Genomic DNA, 23,245 nt, shown 5'->3' on the forward strand with positions numbered 1-23,245 from the left:
AATAACTAAAAAGACAAGAAGTTCAAAAGGGCAAGCTATGTCTTAAACTTCCTTCACCGATCAAGTGTATTCTACATGCATGACTGATTCTCCCTGTTAAGATCAGTGTCTCCGGCCCCACTGATAGCCTTGAAGCGGTCCTCTCTCTTGTGACCACAACAAATAAGTAATGACAAGGCCCCCTTCTGTCTAATGAAGTTTAAAAGAGATGCTAGAGTGTATTTTTTTTGTGATGTCTACTGAAGAGCCCTCTCATATACATGCATAATCATGCATTCACTCTTTTTTATCAGTGAACTGGAAAAGGGTGTGCTGTTGCCTATTGACCCTAAGGTCAAGCCAGGATAACAGTCAAGTGGACATACAAAAAGAGACCTGACTCCAGCCTGCACCACTTCCCAGCCCCCTTTCCTTTGGTCCCACCTGCTCAACAGATCCTTTAAGGGACTGAAACTTTAGGACATATCTTTCATGATACAGGCTTTTCTTTCACTTCAGAGGAAATTAATTCCTGGTTGTGTTGATAATCCGCTGTCACTGAAGCATCTGATAGTGGATGCCTAAGACAGAGACACTTCCTGTTCAGTGCTAACAACCAATCGCACTGACCTACTGGATTTACAATGTGATTGTTTTGGATATTAAGGCAGTGGAGAGGATGAGTCAAGAAAGGGATAGAAGAGAGACATGGTGAAACCTGCACTGAGATGAGCTGAAAGGGGCTCTCTGTGATCTCACCGCTCTCTTAAAGGGATGGAAGCATTAAAGACTTTTGATGGCTAGCCATGAAAAAACTCCTTCTGATCTCAGTTCAAATAATAGAAAAACATCTCATTAATTTCACTTCCATTCCACTAAAACTTAAATATAAAATAAATAAAATATAGCACACAACCAACTCATAGTTTCTCCATCCAGGACCAGGGCTGAAAGCCACTGCTTTAAACCATCCATATCACTAACCTGTTCAGGATCACCAAAGGCTAGTTCACATTGTCCCAATAAATGAGGTTGATAGAATTTGTTGGATCTATTTGATAACCTTGTTGTTGAGGGGTGTCTAAACCTAATTATGGAGGACCACCTTCCTTTAGATTTTAGCTGCAAACCCAGGTAAACACACATGAACCAGCTAATTAAGGTCTTCAGGATTTTTAGGAATTCCAGATAGGTGTGTCAGAGCAAGTCTGTATGAAGGTGGTTATCCAGGAACAGACAACTTCAGAATGGTTGAAATGTTGGCATTTGTTGGGGCAGTGTGATTCACAAACACATCCAACTTTTGCACAGATGGTCTGCGTCTAATTTGGCATTTTTGACAACTTCAGCATCTTCATTTGTGTGATAAGCAAAGCAGAACAAACATCATTAGTCTGAGAAGTATACACAATATGAATAAAGACTAATCCAGTCTCTGAGGGCCTTCTAGTTCAGCCACATTATCAAAGGGAAGAGAAGAAATTGGTACAGAAACAGTTTGGGGGGAGGTATATAAAAATCCTGGCACTCCAAATCCGCGTGGCGTTCATTAGGAGAGAAAACAGCCCTGTGTAATTAGGTTATCCTCACATTCAGTAACAGGCAGATTTACTCTTGAACTTTTCTGTTTAACAGCTGCTAAGCCGCCGCAGCCCTGGGGAAGAGACAGTGGCACCAGAGAGGATTTGGAGAGGATAGAAAGGAAAACACAAGAAAAAGAGAAGAAAGAACGAGGGGAGAGGGAGAGTCATACCCCTGAATATTTGAATATGAAATTAATAATTTTTTTAATGGCTGGAAGGGAGAGAGGTTGAGGGGGGATCTATGCAACTGAATCACGCACCAGCTTAAAGCGACGACCCACCAAAGCAGACAACTGCACTAGACTTAATGTGTCTGGAATCTTTGTTAATGGTAACGGGGTATTAGTTTTGGACCCCCAGTGTGAATGTGGTTCCCGACCCCTGTGGTTAAAACTAGCATGATCGCATATGCAAGTGGGGTTGCAGGCGAAAGGATGGTCGAGCTGCCAGCCAGGCAAAGAATAAGGGGATTAAGTTGAAACAATCAAAGTGCAACTGCAAGAGACAGATGGAGGATTTGGGGTTGATGCTGTCCCTGATAAACATTCAGTACCCTAGCCCAATTAAAATCAAGACTGCACCATCTTTACTGGTAATGAGGCTGATGCAGGGACACATCTGAGATCACTTGGAGACCTGCACACTGAATCTCTAGGTCCAGACTGGATCTTAGGACTCAAACCCAAGTCTAAGGCAAGGCATTGTTGGACAAGTTGCATGCAAAGCCTTATGGCTGGTTTAGAAGTATAAGGTTAGGGCATCAGTTACTTGTGGCCAAGTTATCCAAATGACTATACTGACCAAAATATATACCACTACCCTGTAAGTTCCATAAACCTGTTTTACTCTAAGGTACACACAAGGTCAAGCTACATGGCAGAATTCAAATCACAAAGAAATTCTCCACTGTCTGTTTTTCTGCATGTGAAAATCAACTCAGAATGACTATTATCAATCTGCAGCTGAGACACCATCATCTCCTCCTGGTGCGCTCTGAGCTCAGGTGGCCAATGGGACGAACACATACATCATTACAGACAGTCTACAGACCTCTTTGACCCCTACATGGATTTGAATATTTTCATTTTGTTCTTAGTAAATGCCAAATTGTCATAACTGTGAAGCGTGCTTACATTTTGTGTACTGTACATGGCTTGCTCTAAGCTTGTGCTGTATACATACTAGCCAAGAGATTTTCCTGTACAATGCTGAGAACTGTAAAAAAAAATCCCCTCACTTTTGTACAGATTTGATTTTACTGAAAGTATAAAGTATATAGAGAACATAGTGGTAAGTGTTAAGTAACTATACCCTTAGGTCTAGAATGTGAAATCTGTAAACTGTATATAACTTATGCTAAAATGCACTGTAAACATTTTTTACCATCTGCACCTAGCTGTGCATTTATAGTGAGAGAGTGTCACTCTGGAAAATAGGGGAGTGCAAAACGCTATAATTTCATCACCTTAAACAACCTCTGTTTAGCTTTTAAAAGGAACAGGAAAAACAAACAGAGAGGGTGAGAAAAGTAAATGAGGCAAACAAGTATTGTCCTTCTTTCTATAGTGCTTAGTGCACCACCCAAACTCAGAGCCAAAATTGTACTGTTGTTATCCAGTCCAAGTTGGCTGAAATAGAGGACAATTAGACGACACCCACTCCCCTTTTCCAGCCTTCCCACTAAAATCCTGTGTTGTTCTGAGATCATGTATCAGACCTCGACAGAGTAATGCAGAGTTTTCTTTTTGTATTCTGAGCCTTGCATGAAACAATATATCTTCACTTTCAGATATAAAAAGCATGACCTCCAGAGCTACTTTGATGCATTCTCCTGTTTCCTGAGCCCCATTACAATCCACTACATAACCGCAGGGTGACAACAGAGCCCTGCCTACCCGCTCATCCAACTGTGCATCATCAGCACTAGTGTTACAGCTGAGCCAAAGTGAGCTGAGCCCAGTCGGCACATAGACTCACAGATACACACACACACACACACGGTGCAGTGATATCATAGCCCAGGCTGGTGGAATGACACAGTTGTTGGGTTTGCACAATTGTACCGGGCCAAACACATAACCCTGAGGGGCACCCTTCCCTGCAAGCAGATGCCCTGAACGGAATCAGAGGAATCAATATGTATGCTTACATACACCACACTCACTGGAAATGTGACATGCATCTTCCTCTACTTCTCATGCAGGAACTCCTGATGGCATATTTAGAGATGATGTAATCCAGATCCACACCTTTTCTCACGCATCACACAGTGTATACATGCACATACACTGTGGCTGCATGCTCACACACAAGCATTCAGGGGGCGCCCCCCTCTCACCTGCACCTGCATGAAGGAGCCCCTGTAGAAGCAGCAGGCAGCGGCTGACAGGGCACTCCACAGGCTGCATCTCTCCGTCATGGCTCCGGTCCTCCTCTCTTCGGCTCTTCCACCCGCTGGAGTCCACTAGAAGCCCCGGGTCATGCCCTATCTCCTAGCGTTCACCCGCGCTCAAGCCACTGCCGCAACTGATCAGTGCTATCGCTGTTCCACTGGAGCCAGCGTCATCCCAGATCTGCACCGGCTTCCTCTCTCTCCCTTCTCAATGTCTCGATCTCTCTCTCTCTCCCTCTCTGACTTTCAATATATCTCTCCCACTCAGTTCCACTGCCTCTTACTCTCACTCTAGCGCTTGCTATGCTTCACAGCGCTGGCAGGGATTACCTCATCGCTCTTGGATGAAAGCAGTGGATGGGGGGAGGGACGGAGGGGGAGAGAGAGGGATGTAGAAAGAGAGAGATGCTTGCAGGCACTGAGACCCCACCCACCCCCTCCTCCAGGGCTCCAAACAATGCTGGGGGGAGAGAGACAGAGAGAGAGAGAGGTATGTGGCGCACACGCATTCAGCACCTACTCAAAGGAATTTTCCCTTTTATTCCGGGTTTGAAAGACTGCAAAAGAAAAGCAGGAGGGGGGCAGTCAGTCTATAGACACTCACCCTCATGCACATACACGCTCCCACACCCACTGAGTTGCACAAGCAGAGAAAATAGTTAAATCCAGGCACACATGACTGTTTGTGTATGAGTTTTTTTTTTTGTTTTTTTTTTAACAGGAGTGGATGTTGTAAGTCTGGGCATGCAGGAGCTATTTAGAATCTGAGTTGTGCTTGGAAATAAAATGATGTTTTCTAGGAACGTAGTAAAAACCTGCTAATGAGCCTCAGTCCTTGAATATTCCCTATTGGATACTACCCACGCACGCACACATACTTACTCAAGATAAAATGAGTCTGACTCTGGCACAGCAGTCTAGGGTGGGGCGTTTGCTCCCTGGGGAATATTGTGACATCAAAATGGACGCCTTGCTATGGCAACCAACTCAAAGCTTTGACAGCAGCATCCTTAAAGGAACGGTTCATCCAAAAAAAGGAAAGTCTGTCATTTGCTCATGCTGAAATCGTTCGAAACAGGAACAGGCTGAAAGTTAATTAGTTATTCACAGATAACCGTTCCCTCTGTAATAGCTCTCAAATATTATTTGTGCTTCTGCATATTCAAACTTTACGAATCAAGACATGGCAGGTTTTATATCAAACAGCAATGGATCTTGCATGTCTTGTAACCAAACAAGCCATGTCAAGTTTAAATATATGCGCAAATGAGATTAGAGAGCTGCAGTGGTGGAGGAAGATTATAAGTGAAAAGTGACTAAAATTTCAGTCTGTTTGTCATATGAAATCATATGGCTTCAGAAGATGTGGAATACAGTATACAAGTTGAATGGCCACATGGTGTTTCTTTTTATACTTGGAGCTCAATAGCATCCGTCCCCATTCACTTTCAGTGTAAAAGAGCAGTCTGGACATGCTTCAAAACTTCTCCTTTAGTGTTCCATGAAAGAAAGTAAGTCATATGAGTTCAGAATTATACTAGGGTGAGTAAATTATCATTGAGTAAACTATTCCATTAACCCTTGTGCGACCTTATGGACATTTTGTCTTTTTCAGTTTTGTTTTTTGATCATTTTGCCTGTGTTAATGCCAACTTCATAAATATTGGCTCAGGTGTGTATTTTTATTGGAATTTTACTATTTTACACCCATTTCCTTTAAAAAAAATCTATTTTGCACTAGGTACAAAACAATAGTTCCTCTCAGGGCGTTAAGGACAAAAATGTCCCCATTTAACTATAAAACGTTACAATCTTTGTTAATAGGCTTTCATTCTGTTGGCAAGGCTTCAAAATTAAAATTTTTACTATTTTTTACCAGATTGTGCCATTTTCTCAGGTTTGGCCCATAGAGCAAATACTCACTTTATTCCTGATTTCTGCTTATATTATAGAGCCAATTGGATAAATTATGCAGCTATAATTGTGTGGGTGTGTTGGTATGGATGTCAGAGTGTGGTTTGTATGTGTGTTATAAAAAATTGTGTGTGTTTGTGCGTGTGTGTGCTTGTAATATTGGAGAGAGAAAAACTCTACTGTGCAGCAAATCACAAATCCAACCACTGTGTGTACCAGCGGAGCTTTGCTGGCATCTAATGGGGAGAATTTGGTACTGCGCCCAAACAAAATCTTACTGAAAGCTCATTTTTTGAGATATCAACCTCAAATTTGGAACACAACTTGTTTAGATTTATGGCTTTGATTTTCTAGAGTTCAACATGTTTCATAAAATATATATTTTATAGAAAATAATGTTCATAAACTTTTTTTTAATTTCACTTTAAATTTTTTTTCTTCAATAATCTGCCAAGGGTCAAACTTAAGTCTATGTTCCCAAGCTTCAAATTTTTATGACAGTTTTTTTGACATGGACATTTTTGTCCACTATGGGCCTATGTGTAACTTTTTTTAATTGACGCACAAGGGTTATAAATCAGGGGTGTCCAATCCTGTTCCTGGAGGTCCAATGTCCTGCAGAGTTTGGTTTCAACCTGCTGCAACACAATTGCCTGAAAGTTTGTAGTAATACTACATTATTAGCTGGTTTAGATGTGTTTAATTAGGATTTAAACTCTGCATAGTGGATAGTGGCCCTCCAGGAGAAGTATTGGACACACCTGCTGGACACATCCACCATCTAAGACCAGACAACCATCTGTCTGGCTGTAAGGATCACATCAGCATTTTGCGTATATATTTGGTTCTGTAACAAGCTTACTAAGCAATGAAGCTTACAGCATCAACTAGGGAGGTCACGCAATGAAAAAACAAAAGATATAATTAGACGAAACCCATTCTGCAAAGAAATCTCACTGATGCTATTGTGCATTTGCAGATAATCCGCTAAGAACATGTTAATTTCATGTTGAACGCTCATCAGCCTAAGACAATAGAAGGATGAATGTCAAGTTGAACCTCTTAAAGAGTAAAAGATAGTGGTGTAATTCATTGTGTGGGTTAACATCATATGTTACGGTGTGCGTTTGTCTCATGAGAATGTTTTCATTTCATGTAATGAAAAAAGGATTTCATGTTATTACCACAGATACGATGAGGAGTCTCACATGACACACACATGGTGACAACCATATGGCAACCACAGACAGATATTTGTGAGAGATGAAATTACTGCCTAAATTGATTTTTTTGTAGGTTGATTTCCCTGTGGCGTTGTGGTACTATCAAAGCATTGCTGTACTTATTTGATTGTCCTGACCAGAACAACACAGCAATAATTGCTCAACCAATGGTGTGAGATTGGGGCGGGACTGCCTGTTTGTTTAACCAATGGCAGATGGAGGGAAATGTCATTTCTTCTTCCAGTCATTATTCTTCCAATTCCATCCCATTGAAACTATGACTTTGGCATTCCTGCCAAGCATAGCACTTAGTATTTGAGAAACAGAAACAGATCACTTCTGAAATTCTAAAGGAGAAACAAATCTGAAAAGTAGCCTTCAGCAAAATTTTATTTAATCTCATTGCAAGGAGAAATAACATGTCATGTCTATGAGAAATAACTGTGATAATAAAGAGATCTTGAATTCTCTTTCCTTCCTCTCTGTCCTAATTCTCTACTTTCTGTTCTCCCTCTCTATTTCTTATTTTCGGTATCACGCTGTTATGTGTATCTATGCTGATCATGGCTTTTCCTTCACAACCCCGCCTCAATCTTTCATTCAATCTCTCTCTCAGTTAAATATTAATTACACAGAGAGTGTCCTGCAGGCAGGGTGCAGTGGTACAATGGAGAGGAGCTAGACTCTGTGAGTGAACTGATAATGAGGAGGTGGAGGTGGTTTGTCTCTACCTCCATCTGCCTACAGGGCCCGAACGCCTCACCTCCCCCTTCCTATTAACATTAATGAGCGCAGCCTCCTTAGAATTCTGGGTATTGTAGTTGGCCTGCAATATGGCTCTTTCCCAAGTCAGCACTGCTTTTGCTGATCAAGCAGTTTGGTCATTTGGTTTGATCTGTAGCAGTAATAGAAGGCCATGAGAAGCATGTTAGTGTGTGAGGTCTAGTTCCAATCAATGCAGAGCTGTGTAGTGATTTGATTTAAACAAAATAACTGGCTGTTCTGTATGTATTGCTATGCTGAAAAACAGAAGGGAGTGGAAAAAGAGGGGTATCACAACCCCCATCTTTCACCAGCTGGGTTTACATCACTTTGTCTTTCTCAATTCATTGCCTGTCTTTCTTCACTGACTGTTCACCTCTCTATGTCTCATTTTTCTTATGTATCACTATTAATATTGCCATTTTTCTTATGTATCACTACTATTATTGCCTATGTATCACTACTATATTGGCCTCTTTTGACCAGTAAAAAAGAAATCTAGAACACACTAGCAACTAGCAATGCCTAAGCAACCTCCCATAGCACTGTGGCAGTGAGATTTCCATGTTGTGTCCAAATGAACTCTTTTTATGTACAAATATCAGTTAAGTCTTATCCATTTTTATACAAATGAGACCACACTAAAATGTAATAAAAAAGTACCATGGTCATAATATGATTTGGTGGACATGATACAATGGCAATACTATATAAATATATATATATATATATATATATATATATATATTTGTGTTTGTTTTTGAATAAGTATCAAAGTAGAATCATGGTATTACCTTATAAACACTGTGGTACAAAGTACTGTGCTGTTAGGGCAGATCAGCTTTGGTATCTTTCAGTAGAATTTTCAGTAATACAATTACAGAAAGGAAACTGCTAATTGGTATTAACGGCTAGTAGAAAGGTTGGGAGTTCAATCCTAAGGTGCTGGGAAAGGTGTGAGATCTAAGAACAGCTGAGATAATGAGATGACAGCCCAGCAGAAAATAAACATTGGGTACCAACGGCTAAACGGAAGAACGCAATTACGAACACCTCAAATGTATTGGCCTCTGGGAATGTTCTGTTCTGGAGCGAAGACCAGTTGTTCATCTCTGTTTCCAGTTGAAAGAACTGTTTTGCCATTACAGTGAACATTCAGGGCAGAGACTCATTTTAACTCAGACACCATTAAAGTTTCATATTGTGGTGGAGAAGAGAGGCATCCAAGAAGTGGAGGGAAAGGAGGCTGTGCATCCAATCAAACTAGTACAGTAATCTACCACAAATTCATCTGTCACTTGGTAGAAACTAGTCAAAATTGACGCATACCAACATGGACAGGTTGTCTGACAAAAACAAATATATAGAAATTAGACCTAGGCAGTTTCTAGTAATTATAATAAAAGGATGGAAAGGGTTTTAAGGATGTTTTTGTTGATTTTGCAATAAACAATTTATGATAAACTGTTGTGTTGCCACTCATGGCTGTAACCAGGGTTTGAAAATTTTTGAGGTCTGGGGTGGGGTGTTAAGAATTGTGCTGTAATAACAACTACAAATGCACATGACAACAATAACAAGTAGAAATGAAACGTATTTCGTCAGAACCTTTTTGGCATTCTACACAGCAAAATCCTCAGAGTTAAATCAACTCTGCTTAGAGTACATATGGTCCCTCTCTAAATAGTGTTAAAGTAAAGGCCGGAACACACCAAGCCGACGCCGACGAATTAGTGGCGACGAAAGCAGACTGCGGGGTTGGCTCGCGTCGGCAGCGTCTGTGTCCAAAGTTGGCCTGACACACCAAACCAACGCTCGACAGCCGACGGCCAAGTAGCACGTCGGTTCTGCGCCTGCGTGAGATGAAATGCCTTTCCGAACCAGCAGGTGGCAGTAGCTGAACAGCCAATCAGAATGATCAGATGGCCCGACGGACCGATGAGCTCCGACGCCGAGTCAACATTTCGAATTGGCCGAAAAAAAGCCGACGGTGCGGAACACACTGAGAAAACTTAGTCGGCCGACGAACAAAAATTGCCCGACGGCCGACCGTCGGCTTGTTGTGTTCCTGCCTTAACACTGAAGCAGAGCTAAAGTTAATGAGATAATTAAGCAATTAATTAGGTGATGATTGAGCATTAGTGATGAACACCTGCTGTTAACAAGCAGAATCACTGAAGAAAAGAGAGAAACAAAAACTACAATGACTTTAACTCTGCTTCAGTGTTACTTTAACACTATTTAGAGAGGGACCATATGTACTCTAAGCAGAGTTGATTTAACTCTGTGGATTTTGCTGTGTACACTTTGGGTACTCTCTCTGTTCTGTCGGTTTTGGAGGATAGACATCGTTTAATTAGACCTTATTTATTACATCACAATTTGTTAATACTTTACTATAGACTAGGTAATTTTATTATCTGATTATTTTTCATGCAACAATACTAATTACTGTAATAGTTTTCATAAATAAGCATTGCTATGGATCAGTTATAAGAACTTTGTCTGTGATCTAAAGTATGAATGTTTTTAGCATGACTTATTTGTGAAAGGTTAACTACTAAATTGAATGAAATAACCTTCATTGCCAGTGTTTACATATTTGGCATATTTCATTCTGTAACCTTCTTGTTGTACAGATCTGTGTACTAGTGTTATTATTCTACTGTTTATAGCGTTTCTTAGCCGTTTCTTAAGGTTAATATCATGATGATTATTGTCTTACTGAATGATCTGCCCACACTGTCTATTGGATTTTTATGATTACTGTCAGTTTAATTGCTGAAGTTTTGCCAGATATTGCTATGAAAAACGACCCATAAAAAAACGACAACAATAACAACAAATAAACCGACATAAGATCAAATCTTGAGTTTTAGAAATAAGATAAAGATACCGCTAACCCTAACCTTCAACTTCCCACTGTATTAACTTCCTAAAGTGACACTCATAGTAGTTTTAAACAGCTAATTAGACATTCAGAGAACTTCAAATCATATTTTTGAGCCTCATAGCTGGCTACGGCCATGTTGCCACTTGATATTCAATGTAAAATCTATGTGGGAATCAAAAACCACATCTACTCTGAACAAATTACTCTCTTCAGCCAGTTCTTTTTAGTGAACCAAAAACATACTGCATGACCAGTGCTGTCAAAATCCCGAACAAATGGCTCCTACGATCAGATTATTTTTAAAGTTAAAGCAAAAAGTTTTACTATGTTATACTATGTTATGGTCTATGTAAGGCTTGTGTGAAGTACTCTATGTAACTTTTTTTGTTCAAAATTAACACAATTTAAATAATGAGTCAATACATGATCAATTCTTCTTCAACTGAGGGATTTGAAATGTTGTAAAAGTGATGCAGAGATGGGGTTTTCATTACTCAACAGGTAAATAAATTGACATATGTAACTATCTAACAGAGTTGTAAAACATTATCTATTATAAAAAAAAGGGTCATTTCATCCGCACAGTCATGAAGAGCCGAAGCACGACCAAAACGATGTTCTTCCACAAAATGTATGCATTTTTGCTTTTGTTTTTTAATTGCTAGAGGGTAAAGACACACATTAACTCTCCAGAATTTTTGTTAAGATGGTAAACAAATTAATGCATGAATGACAAAATATGTTACATGTTATATTTGGCAACAAACTGCAGAGGTCAGCGATTCTCCAAATGTTTTTTCCTCAAAAGTACTCAAAATTGTTTAATTCCTCACAATTCCCATTCTTAAGAAGTAAGAGTAATAAGTAGTAATAAGGTGCATGTGTCAGACAAAGAAGAATTTTCCGTATTTGTGTGCACATATTTTATACAGTGTGTGTAAATGAGAATGTGTGTTTTGAAGGCTTGAGGGTCATGTGAGCCTGGCCACACCTAACCTTCCCTTACACAGAGCTCCAGGAAATAAAGACCAGTTTATAGCGCCATCTAGAGGTAGCAGAGTTCACTATACAGCAATTAAATGCAGAATCTAATATCTTAATGACTGTAAATAAGGGTAGGGACAGGAAGAACATTAATTTGCACCAAATCAGCACATTCCAAAAGAACTAATTAGATTAATTTCTTATTACATCTCCAAATGGTGCTTTTAGTTAATGAATACAGGGATTTTGCCTAATTAAGCATGAAATAACCATATTCAGCAAGTTGTCAGGAGGAAGCCTCAAAGAACAGACAGATCCTCCTTATTAAGGATGAGAGATTTGCCTAGTTTAAATACATTTTTTAAAGTGATTATTACTAAGAGAAAGAAAAAAAGACCTTACTTCCACATATTCTCCTTTGTTGTTTGTGGTGTCCAGCTGTCTGTGAAAAGAAAAATTGTTTAGTAGCACAAACTGTTCATATTATATATTATGCAATGCACTTAACAGTCAGCTAGTCATATTTGCAAAATAAACTTCCAAAGCAAAGTTGACTGCAGATTATCCTACTTTATGCACAATTACTTACATCACAAACTAGCTGAATAAACTGACATGCAAATTAAGCTAAAATTTAGTTCTCATATGATTAAAAGAGAACTATCAGTTGAAAAAGTCAATTATACAGTTTTGTGTCATTATACAAAAATATAAATTAGAATTAAGTATTGCAGAGAATAATGATTAGTGCTGTCAAATAACTTAATCGTGATTAATTGCATAAAGTTTGTGTGTGTGTGTGTGTGTGTATATATATATATAAATACACATACATACATACATACACAAAGTATTTACAAACTTTTATGTTAATCATGATTAATCGCATCTAACATAAAAGTTTGTAAATACATGTGCATGTGTTTTTTTTTCTTCTCGCTATTCCTCTTTTGTTTCTTTTCACATCAGAAGATGCTTAATAAAACTCACAGAGGAACTTGAACTTCTTTTAACATCCAAAGGAAGTGAAAAGTGTGTTCATGTTCCTTCTTCTGCACGCCACATCAATGACAGGAAAACAGGAATTGCAGAGATAAGCATTTGACCACAGTAAGCTGAATATTACTTTATTAAAATGGCATATGAACAAATCACTCTTTTACTGTTTTTTTTTTTTTTTTTTTGAAAAATTGAAAAACTTTGAAAATGAGGAAAGCAACATTATTTATGTTTCAGGTTGTGTGGAATATTTAAAATGAAAGAGGAATATATTATTAATTTGTTCATATTTATATTATCAATCCATTAAACAGCCTATAATACACATTATATAAAAAGATATTAACATAGATATGTTTTCTTTTAATTTAGACAGGATTTCATATTTCAAACAAAAGAATCTCAATAAACAGCATGTTCCCCGAATACGGGCAACTGTTTTGTCTTCCAAATAACAGTGGAAATGTTCAAAAGTTTCAGAAATTGACTTAAATAAACCCTGAGGAATTTTCATTGGTGTAAAAGTATGATTTTCCTACATGTACATGACAGAAAGAGTTTTTGGTAAAGAGGAAAATACTACCACAAAAACAAAAATTTGCTGTTTGATAAATGAGCAACGGCAATTTTACTGTCAAATCAGGCCTAAAAATTACTTTCAACGTGGGAAAATTTTCAGAAAAGCAGAAGTGTGTGGAAACCACTGCCACACTGAAAAGACAGTATGAATTCTCAGTCAATTAAGGTGAAACAGTGAGTGTTGAACAGAAGATTATTTTTCTGAAACACTGGAATGAAAGCAGTATATATAGGTTTCACTTTATTTTGATGGTCCAGAATGCGGATGCAGAATCACACAGCAGCAAAAGTGCCCCCCAAAAAGGAGTATTTAATTTGGCTGGTCAGGTTATATATCGAAATTGTCATTTATTTAATTAAGATTAATAAATAATAAATAATAAATAAATAATTTTATTATTAATAATAATACATGTTAATTTTATTTATATTAATTTTATTTTTTATTCTTTTACTTTTTTATTCAAATTAATGTTCATTTGCGGTATTAAGTAGGAAAACGTTTTTGTAAGGGTTTGGGAGTGATCTGGTACATCCAACTTGTCAGGGATGAAAAGTGTAGGGATCCACCCCAAAAAAAATGTTGTCTTTGGTCAGAATGGTCACATGAATTCATGTTCAATGGTCCAACACTCATAAATTTAAAGTATGTATTCGGTATCTAGATGCTGCTTATTGCTGAATACTGCCACAAAAGATTTTAGGTGACAACTTGAATTTTGTATGATCTTCTTTTAGTGAAAATTATTTTTTATACTGTTTTATCAGAGGTTTTCCTGGAAGAGGGACACCAGTTTACAATGGTAAACACATTGAAAGGTGAAGCTCAAGACATTATACATACAAAAGAAGGAAGACTCTTAACACACTGTTTCCTGAAGACAGATCACATCCTCCAGCTGTGCTGGCTGACCTCACATCATTATTCTCTTTCAGCCGTATTTACAAATGACAGGGAAAACATCTAACCAGGTGTTGTTTATATAGAGCCCTGACCAATTATAAAAATTCAGAGGACAATGCTTATGTAGCACACAGTCTGCTTGTATTAAAAGGCCTGTCCGAGACAAGGTACCATTATAATACCATGTTTTTTTTTTTTTTACCATGGTATACCTCAAAGTAACAAAGCATTATCTTTTGATATTATAACTACACCATATACGACCACAGGACACTTTTGTAAAGGCTATGTTTAAAGATATAAAGTTCACATTCGTTTTTCAAGTTCAGTATTTACTAAATATTACTATCATATATAAAGCCAAAAAATAATGTGCCATCAAAATGTAAAAAAAGGAAAATAAATAAAATGAAATTACATTGATTATGACGTATTACAAGATTATGAAAGTTATTTTTTTGTATTAGCAGTAAAATAACATTTTAGACTAAACTACAGTTATCATTTACATTTTTGACATTTACTCTGCGACACACAACATACTGACAATGATAAACTCACCTTAGATCCTTGTGCAACTTCATACTCAAACAACACAACAAAAAAATCTTTTTCGTAAAAAAAGGCCAAATGAGGTGTTTCCTAATTTAAAATTGTAAATTAAATTTCCCAGTCTGTTTCTTCATGTATATAGTCTGTCAATTCCCTTGGAATCTGAGAGGAATGAACATCAACTTTCCTTTGAATCCCTGTTCTTCCTGTTGCTCTCTGCTGCCCTCTAATGTGAATTTATGAGGATCCCTATTGAAACACTGTTTGACCTCACTGTCACTGATCAAACTGTCACAGATTTGTAACCTCATTGCCAGTCATTTACATGCCAGCTGTGAAATGGGAAATATGGCTGTACCTGTCATGATGCAGGAGATTCAGAGAAATAAACAATCTTTAAAGGAGAAACTCAGGAGAACACACAACCATGTTAAACCATAAACAATATACCTAACTAAGGAAAGTAAGGGCTTAAATCACGGGGAGAGTTAATTAACCAGAACAGAAACAGGTGCAGGTTTAATCAAGATAATCAAGATAACATAATACTTTAAAGCCTGATGTAAAAAGAGAATCCTCGACACCCACATTTCCCAAATTCTATGATGCATCCCAAACATTAGCTAATAATTTCATTTAAAAAATATTTTTAAAGGGATAGTTCACCCAAAAATGAAAATTCTGTCATAATTTACTCACCCTCAAGTTGTTCCAAACCAAAGAAGATATTTTGAAGAATGTCGGTAACCAAACAGTTGATGGGCCACATTGACTTCCATAGTATTTTTTTTTTTTCCATACTATGGAACTCAATGGGGTCCATCAACTGTTTGGTTACCGACATTCTTCAAAATATATTCTTTTATGTTCAACAGAAGAAAGAAATTCACACAGGTTTGAAACAAGTTGAGAGTGAGTAAATGATGACAGAATTTTCATTTTTGGGTGAACTATCCTTTTAATATTCTGGCATTTTGTTATTACCATACAAAAAAGTAACACAAAGGTTTCCACTGGAGTCTAGGTCGGGCCCCTGAGATAAACTGTATTAGAAAGCATATCCAAACACACAGAGCAGATCTTGGAGAATCACGGTAATGTTTTTTCTCAGCCTCTATCTCATGAGAACATCTCAAGCGTGACATCAATGCTGATGTACATGTACAACGAACCAGAACCGGTGTCACAAAGGAACGAGACCATATATTGTATCACAAAACTATACGCTGTCACGGTATGTGGTCAGACATGAGGATTAGTCTCGTCTGACATTACAGTGCAGCTTCCTGATTTATTATAGTTGAATGAATGAAGCATTTATATAGCGCTTTATTATGTATTATTGTATGCCCAAAGTGCTTTACAGCCATATTAGGGGTCTCTCCTCACCCACCACCCATGTGCAGCATCCACCTGGATGATGTGACAGCAGTCACAGTGCAACGGTGCCAGTGCGCTCAACACACACCAGCTATAGGTGGAGAGGAGAGAGAGTGATAGAGCCAATTCAGTGGATGGGGATTATTAGGAGGCCATGATTGATAAGGGCCAATAGAGGGAATTTAGCCAGAGGTTACACCCATAGTCTTTCTGTAATCACAGTAATGTCTCAATTTATGATCAGCTATCAGTTAATTTGATGGATGAACTTGCACCTCGACTTTTGCCATCTTTGATATTACTTTAGTCACTTTCACTATTTTTATAGCTGATAGATCCCATTGCACATTTATACAGACTGTGGCCCTGTCCCAAATGGAACCCTAAGCCCTCGCGACCTTCCTCAGAGTCCACACTTTTGTGATGTAATGGCACTTTGACTGTAGGGTAGAAGTCTGCTGTGGAGCTTGCGTGCTCGGGAAAAGTGTGCATCGAGAAACCATATTGGCCGCAAAGGGGGCACTCATAGGTGCCCTTCTGAAACCTAAAATGAAAAATGGGACACGCTACAGTCTTGTGGACTTAACGGACACCCAGCAGCCATTGTAAGTCCACAAGACCGCAAGTGCACATGAAGTGTGCCATTTGGGACAGGGCCAGTAGCGAGACGCTATTGTAAGCTGCTGTGTGAACAGGATATTTCAACACTCAAATCTTAAAAAAATCATTTTCAAACCTGGCCTTGGTAAAAAAAAAAAAAAAAAAGTCTATCGAGAGTGACATTCTCCAAAGATTAGATTTTACTGACATTATCAAGGACTTTGCAGCTACAAAAACAAAGTTTCTGAAGTTATGTCATTCAAATTTATTCATACATGAGCACAAATTGAAATGTCTGTGTATTGTCTAAAGGCCTAGTGACATTTTAATAGTGGGCCTACTGTAATGCTGTAGCCCAGGGGCCTCTGGTTTATCTTAATGCGTCCCTGCCTACATCCTTACCTTATAAAGCATAAAGAAACAGAACAGTGAATGAAATGAATGTCTAATTCTAGTTGGGAATTAAAAATTTTGGAACTATTTGCAAATAATATTGCATTAATGTGCATCAAAATATGCACACATATACTTTTATTTGTATACTATATCTGTAATACAATATATTGTTAGTCCTGAGATTCTCCACTATTGGCATTTGAATTCTCTAATGGTCTAGTGGTAGATTTTTTTGTCAACCGTGTCAAAGGTTCAGGGTTCTAATCCACCCTTGTATAGTTTTTTTTTTCCCTCATTAAAATCAAAGATGTTCATCAATGATTGTATATCAAGAGCAGGGACACATTTGTGTGCATTTTGTTTTGTGATTTCACCGGAAAGATAGTATCCGCAATCGCATTAAGCTATATATAGTGCAGTCTGTGTGCATGAGCCAAAAGAGAACCTAAACCCCGCCTACTTTGATTTGATTGGCCATCTCAATCATTTGACATTGACAAGCGCTGTTAGACCGCTGAGGCAGACCAGACTAAAAAATTTAACTTTTAAACCTTTTTGTCATCCCAACAACATGCAGAGTGCTGCGTAATGAAGTGCAGCAGAGCAGTGCAAAAATTTCAAATATATAGGGGGGAATTTGGCCATTTCTAATTACTGGAGGGGATTTGTCCCCCTCAATGTCTATGGTGGTTACGGCCCTGGCGCAAGTGCGCATTTACTGTTGGCGACTTGTCCAGTGTAGACTCACTTGCTGAATTCGAAACCCTATACTACTCATACTCCTTTTACCATATCTTTCAATGGCAGAACTTGTAAGAGTAGTATGCTAGTATGCAGTTCCGAATTCAGCAACTGATTATAATGGGTTCTATGTGCTTTTGTGATGTGTCGCGCCATTCGCTTCCGGTGTGGACAGATGTGTAGAGAGACTGCTCACTGCAGAGCCATGGGTGGAGCGTGAAGTCCAGCTTCCCATCTCTGGATGTAATTTGGGCATAATAGGTGGAGCTAGAAAGTCTAACCACACCCTAACCCTACCCATAACTCTATCCCTCCACCCATTAGATTTACAGAGGTGGGGCTGGACTAGGTCAAGCTCAACCCATGACATGAGCTGGATGTCATTTGGCTCTGCAGTGAGCACCACATGGATGTGTAACCTGCCAGTTTACACCAATGCAACTAAAACTGACTGTGTATCGTTTCCATAACAATGACTATTTACTTCAGTTTTTCAGTCAGCTTTCTGAAGCGCAGTTGCCGAACCTCCAGTGAAAACAACTAGAGACACAGTAGGTATAATACAATATGTTTTTGTCTTGTTTTCCACTGGAAACATTACTCAAAAGTTAATACAAGAATTTTCTGAAATCATTTCAACTGCTCATGCTAAGAATTTAAAAAGTAGTGAGTTGATTCCCCCTTCCTTATCACAACTTGCTTCATCACATGAGGTTACAACACTGTTTCACTCAATATGTGTCGACCCAATCAATTTCATATGGACAAAATAAAATCCCATCCTACATTTTTTCTTGTTTAAGAAGCCAATTCACTCGGATATACGTCACAATAAGGAAGAGATATTGTGATTATTGCGCAACTTCCATTTCATGCCGACTTAAAGTGTACTGTACTGAATAAACGTAGCTACTGTACTTGTATATAACAAACAAAGATCAGATTCAAAAATCAAGCTGATTTTTACCTGTTAGGCTCCATCTTTTCCTGACTGTCTTGTTTACAGTCTGATTCTATATTAGCATCTTCTTCTACTTCTGTCTTCTGCTCCATCTGGCTGCTCATCTTCAGAGGCAACTGAATCAAGTTACTGTCCACCTGGAGCTTCTCAGCACCTTTCAGGGAGGCATCTTCTTCTTTATGTTTTTTCTTGGGCAGCACTGGCTGGACCGTTAACTCTTCGCTCAGACACAGATCTGGTGAAGGTTCTAGATATGCACTCGTTGGATCAACATGTAGCTTGGAGACAACTACAGGCTCCTTATGTTCATCTTCCAGCTTTGTTGAGTGTCCATCCACAGTTGGTGGTAGTGGAAGGTCACGATTCTGGATGCGACTATCTTTGGTCCCAGCACTTGGTTTGTCCTCTATAATGGGGTGTTCCAGGACCTCCAGGCCCTGGAGTACGCTGAGAAGGGGTGAATCAACTACATGGTCTTGTGCAGGTCTCACGCTTTGACTCTGACTGACGGTGTTCTTGTCCTTGGACTTGCTCTTCTTCAAGCTTTTGTCCTTCTTCGAGTGACGCGGCATGGTGCCCATGTGCGTGTACATTTCACTGGAGCTGGCATAGTTCTGGCTCCGTGGATTCATGCCCATATCGTCAGCGGACATTTCTTTGATTGCTTCATCGTCCTTCTGGGCATCTGATTTCCGCCTGAGGTTGGTGAGACTACCAAACCACTTGAAGCCTGAGAAAGGAGAAAACATGTTGTGTATGCTGTAACTCGGCACAGTTTTCAGTTTTCTAAATGTCTCGAATGAAAAAAAAAAAGGTTTATCGCGCCCACTGAGGGCTGACTGTGCACCCTAGGGTCCCTGACTCCCTGCCATTCCAAGAGTTCTTTCAATGTGAGAAAGAAACATGTAGCCTCTTAAGTAAATACAAGCCCTGACCTTATCTGTGAGAAAAATTCATTGGTCCCTTTAGTCTCTAAAACAGACATCTGAACATTTCAGCTTCTCATAAATGAAGCCAGAATATTTCTTTCTGATGAAAATCATGTCATGGTTGCCGAACAGTGATAATGATGAACGGGGGAGGAAATTAAGATACTGTACAAACAGGAAGGCGATTCTTAAAATAAAGCTTTATCGTAATTTGTTTCTAGCATGATCTTTAATGTTAGGGCCTGCCCTAAATTTTCTCTTTGTCACTGTTGGAATGTCTATTCATTTATCTTAATAATTATAGCTCTCGGGGGACCGTCAGAGTTTAGCCCTGTTCTGGTTTTGTTTCTTGTCGAGTGGTCCAGACCGAATATGTTTATCATCAGACAGATTGAAATGAAAAACACATGAGATTATTAAAAGTGATGTAGCTCGTAATGTGTTTCTGGGTATTGTCTTGAAGAAGAAACACAGCTATGCAAAAGTGTAACTGATATTAAAGAATATTGTACTGTTTTGTGGTGCTAAGACTATTACTTTTTACACAACATTCAAAGGTCTTGTTAATTTGAAATAAATGTTGATTAAAATCTTATTTACACTTAAATTTAGGATTAAATGACTAAAGTGAAATGATTACTGATCTATAGTAAAAGCGGCTTTTAAAGAAGACAATAGCATTGTGATGTATAATAATAATAATAATAATGGACACTTTTCACATTTCCATCATAATCAGTCGTCATAGTTGGGTAAACTTCTGTAGAAATAATCTGTGATAGAGTTTCCACAACTTTCCAAAAAGAGAGAGGCAGTGCAGAAACAGTGGCGTAACTTTGTTTTAAAAAGTGGGTGGGACAGGAATGTGTGTGGTGGTGTATTGTAATTGTATTAACACAATAATAAATGCATAAAATTTATTGACATAGACCTCATGTGTAATATGGTAGTTTCATCCTTACATCTCGTATAATACAATATATTGTTAGTCTCGAGAGTATTCAATGCATTCAATATCTGATCGCCCTGATGGACTAGTGGTAGAACTTTTGTTTAGCGTGCCAGAGGTTCTGGGTTCTAATCCAACTCATATAATTTATTTAATTTTTTTTTTCTCATTAAAACCAAAGATGTTCATCAGTGATTGTATATCAAGAGCAGGGACATGTTTATGTGCATTTTGTTTTGTGATTTCACCGATCCCGCCCGTCCCACTCGCAAATTACACCTATGGTCAGAAGTGAGAAAGATGTCAAATTCACAGCCACATTAATTCATTTTATTTATTTATTTTATCATATATTTTTTGTCATTTACTGACAACGTAATATAACACAATATATAGTGTTATAAATGTGTAGTTTATTCAATTTTGTAAAAATTAAAATTGAAAGAAAAAAAAATGCGACATCACAGTCTGTGAAAAGGGTCCATATGGGTTCCTAAAACACAAATTTCGTTGTGTTTTCTTGCTTAATATTTAAACATTAATGAATAATATTTAAATATCAACTTTACTGTTTCACTTTCAGCAATTGCAATGTGTAAATTTGAATAATATATATATATATATATACATACATAATTTGAAATGTAAACATATACACATTTTCATATACAGAGAGGAGACAAAAAAAGTCAGTCTATAAAATAAAAATAGATTTGAACTGAAAGATTACATAATTTTCTCAGTAAAAGGATATTTTCATAAAGTTAAAATCAGGGCAAGTTGTCACCTTTCATGCGTTTTATCAACATAAAGTTTTCTGTATGTTTGCTAAATTTACTATTTTGTTTCATAATAATTTCATTGTTACTGTTAAAATGTTTAATGGACATTCCATTGTGAGGCAATTCCTTTTAGTAAGGCAAAATGTTTTTAATTATCTCTATTTTTACTGGCAATAGACTGGTGTGTATATGAACATACATGAGTTATTTAAATATTTTTAAATAGATTTTAGGTTTTAAACTTTAAACAAAATACCTTCTGCTTCAGTTGTTCCTGAATGTTAACCATAAGAACTAAGTGAGTGTATATGACTGGTTTTAGAAGACCTTTGTGGAAAAACTTGTGACTTAAATGCTGTTGTGAGGTTTTATTTTTCATGGCTGTGCTTTTACATGCATTTTCTCACAATATTACACAATATTGTAATAAATCTCTCAGTTGCAGTTTATCCATATACCCATATATGTCTTTATTTGACCTTATAATACTGAAACTAATCTGATATAAAATACTTTCATTTTCATCATGAGTTTGTTTTCTCTTGGTCGATGTTCAATTTGGCTTATATTGATCTAGTCTGAAGTACATTCATTTGCTTGGTGCAGCTGAATCCCCAAATGTCATTACGGTATTCCCATATCCCATCACTTCTTCAGAATGGTGTGATTCTGGGCTGGCTTTGGCTTTACCTCAAGGCATGTGAGCAAAACAACAAAAAGCCTCTTAAAAACATTTCCTTGTCTATGCACTAGTGCCTTCAAATACACTAACCTTCATAAGAGCAGAACATTACCCTTTGAGGCCATTATAAAAAAAAATCAATAATGTTAACAGTCCTGATCCTTTATAATTCACTGATAGCTTCAACAAGGACAGTGGGGCGTTATTTAAGGCATTTTGATCTTTAATAGACTTGCTTAACCGACCAGAGACTTTAACCACAATAACAAGCCTCATGGCAAAGATACAATATCTGAATGATTACACCATACCATTGCAGAAGTCCTTAATCAAATATACTCACTCAGTTTGCGTTTGATCATGGTGTCTGACTCCTGTGTTCGACAGGATGCAGATGTTTTTTTTTCCGGGATGGAGAGCCACAGGTCCTCACTTCTGGCTTTTGTAGGTGTTTGTGTGCTTGTGTACAGATGCGTGTACTTCCGCTGCACAGGGCTGATGCTCTGTAAGAAGCAGCAGTGAAAGAGTGACTTCCTGTGGTTGCTGGGCGGATACATGTGATCTGTACTTAACAGTAATGACACATTTACTCAATAGCACTAGATGTTGACATACAAGAGAGTTTGTTGGGGCACTCTGTCAAAGGTTACAGGACTGAATAATAAACAGAGCAATTCTAAGAGGGTCCTCGCACCATTGGTGCTCGGGCCCTAATAATATCACGTCTAACAAAATGTGAATCATCCTACACATCATATTATACTATATTATAATAATACCATAACTTATTATAAAAGCCATTTTGTTTTTGTGGCTTGTACTAACCACTTCATCTTATAACACTTGACCTCTTACCTTTTGTACAAGATCAATTTCACAGCTATAGTGACCTAGAAATAGTAAAGAATTATATATTTCTTCCTCATTACATCATAACTTATTTGTTTGTTTATAAGCCTTGAGTTGAATTTAATGTGCACCAAATTATGAGCAAAATTATGCAAAAATCAGTCGTCTGTAATTAAGAAATGTTGCATCATGTAAGTGATGTTTATTCTTCA

The 23,245-nt window shown here is 37.9% G+C and overlaps 1 protein-coding gene across 12 annotated transcripts in view; it reads right to left on the minus strand.

Annotated features, from left to right (window-relative positions):
• The window catches only part of sh2d3ca (SH2 domain containing 3Ca), a 55,699-nt gene extending 32,998 nt beyond the window's left edge, over positions 1-22,701 (minus strand). For 4 of the 12 annotated variants that reach the window (XM_051909400.1, XM_051909398.1, XM_051909399.1 and 1 more), the window contains exons 1-3: positions 22,528-22,701; positions 18,849-19,572; positions 12,133-12,172 (exon numbers count right to left, since the gene is read on the minus strand). In XM_051909400.1, the coding sequence (XP_051765360.1) occupies positions 12,133-12,172; positions 18,849-19,572; positions 22,528-22,546 (783 nt within the window). In that variant the 5' untranslated portion in view covers positions 22,547-22,701. Of the gene's footprint in view, positions 1-3,900; positions 4,511-12,132; positions 12,173-14,773; positions 14,905-18,848; positions 19,573-22,527 lie in introns of those variants that run through there. The other 8 variants (XM_051909403.1, XM_051909402.1, XM_051909406.1 and 5 more) reach the window with 8 other exon arrangements.
• Positions 22,702-23,245: the final 544 nt, after the last annotated feature.

Source organism: Ctenopharyngodon idella, chromosome 10 (assembly GCF_019924925.1).
Source record: "Ctenopharyngodon idella isolate HZGC_01 chromosome 10, HZGC01, whole genome shotgun sequence".
NCBI lineage: Eukaryota > Metazoa > Chordata > Actinopteri > Cypriniformes > Xenocyprididae > Ctenopharyngodon > Ctenopharyngodon idella.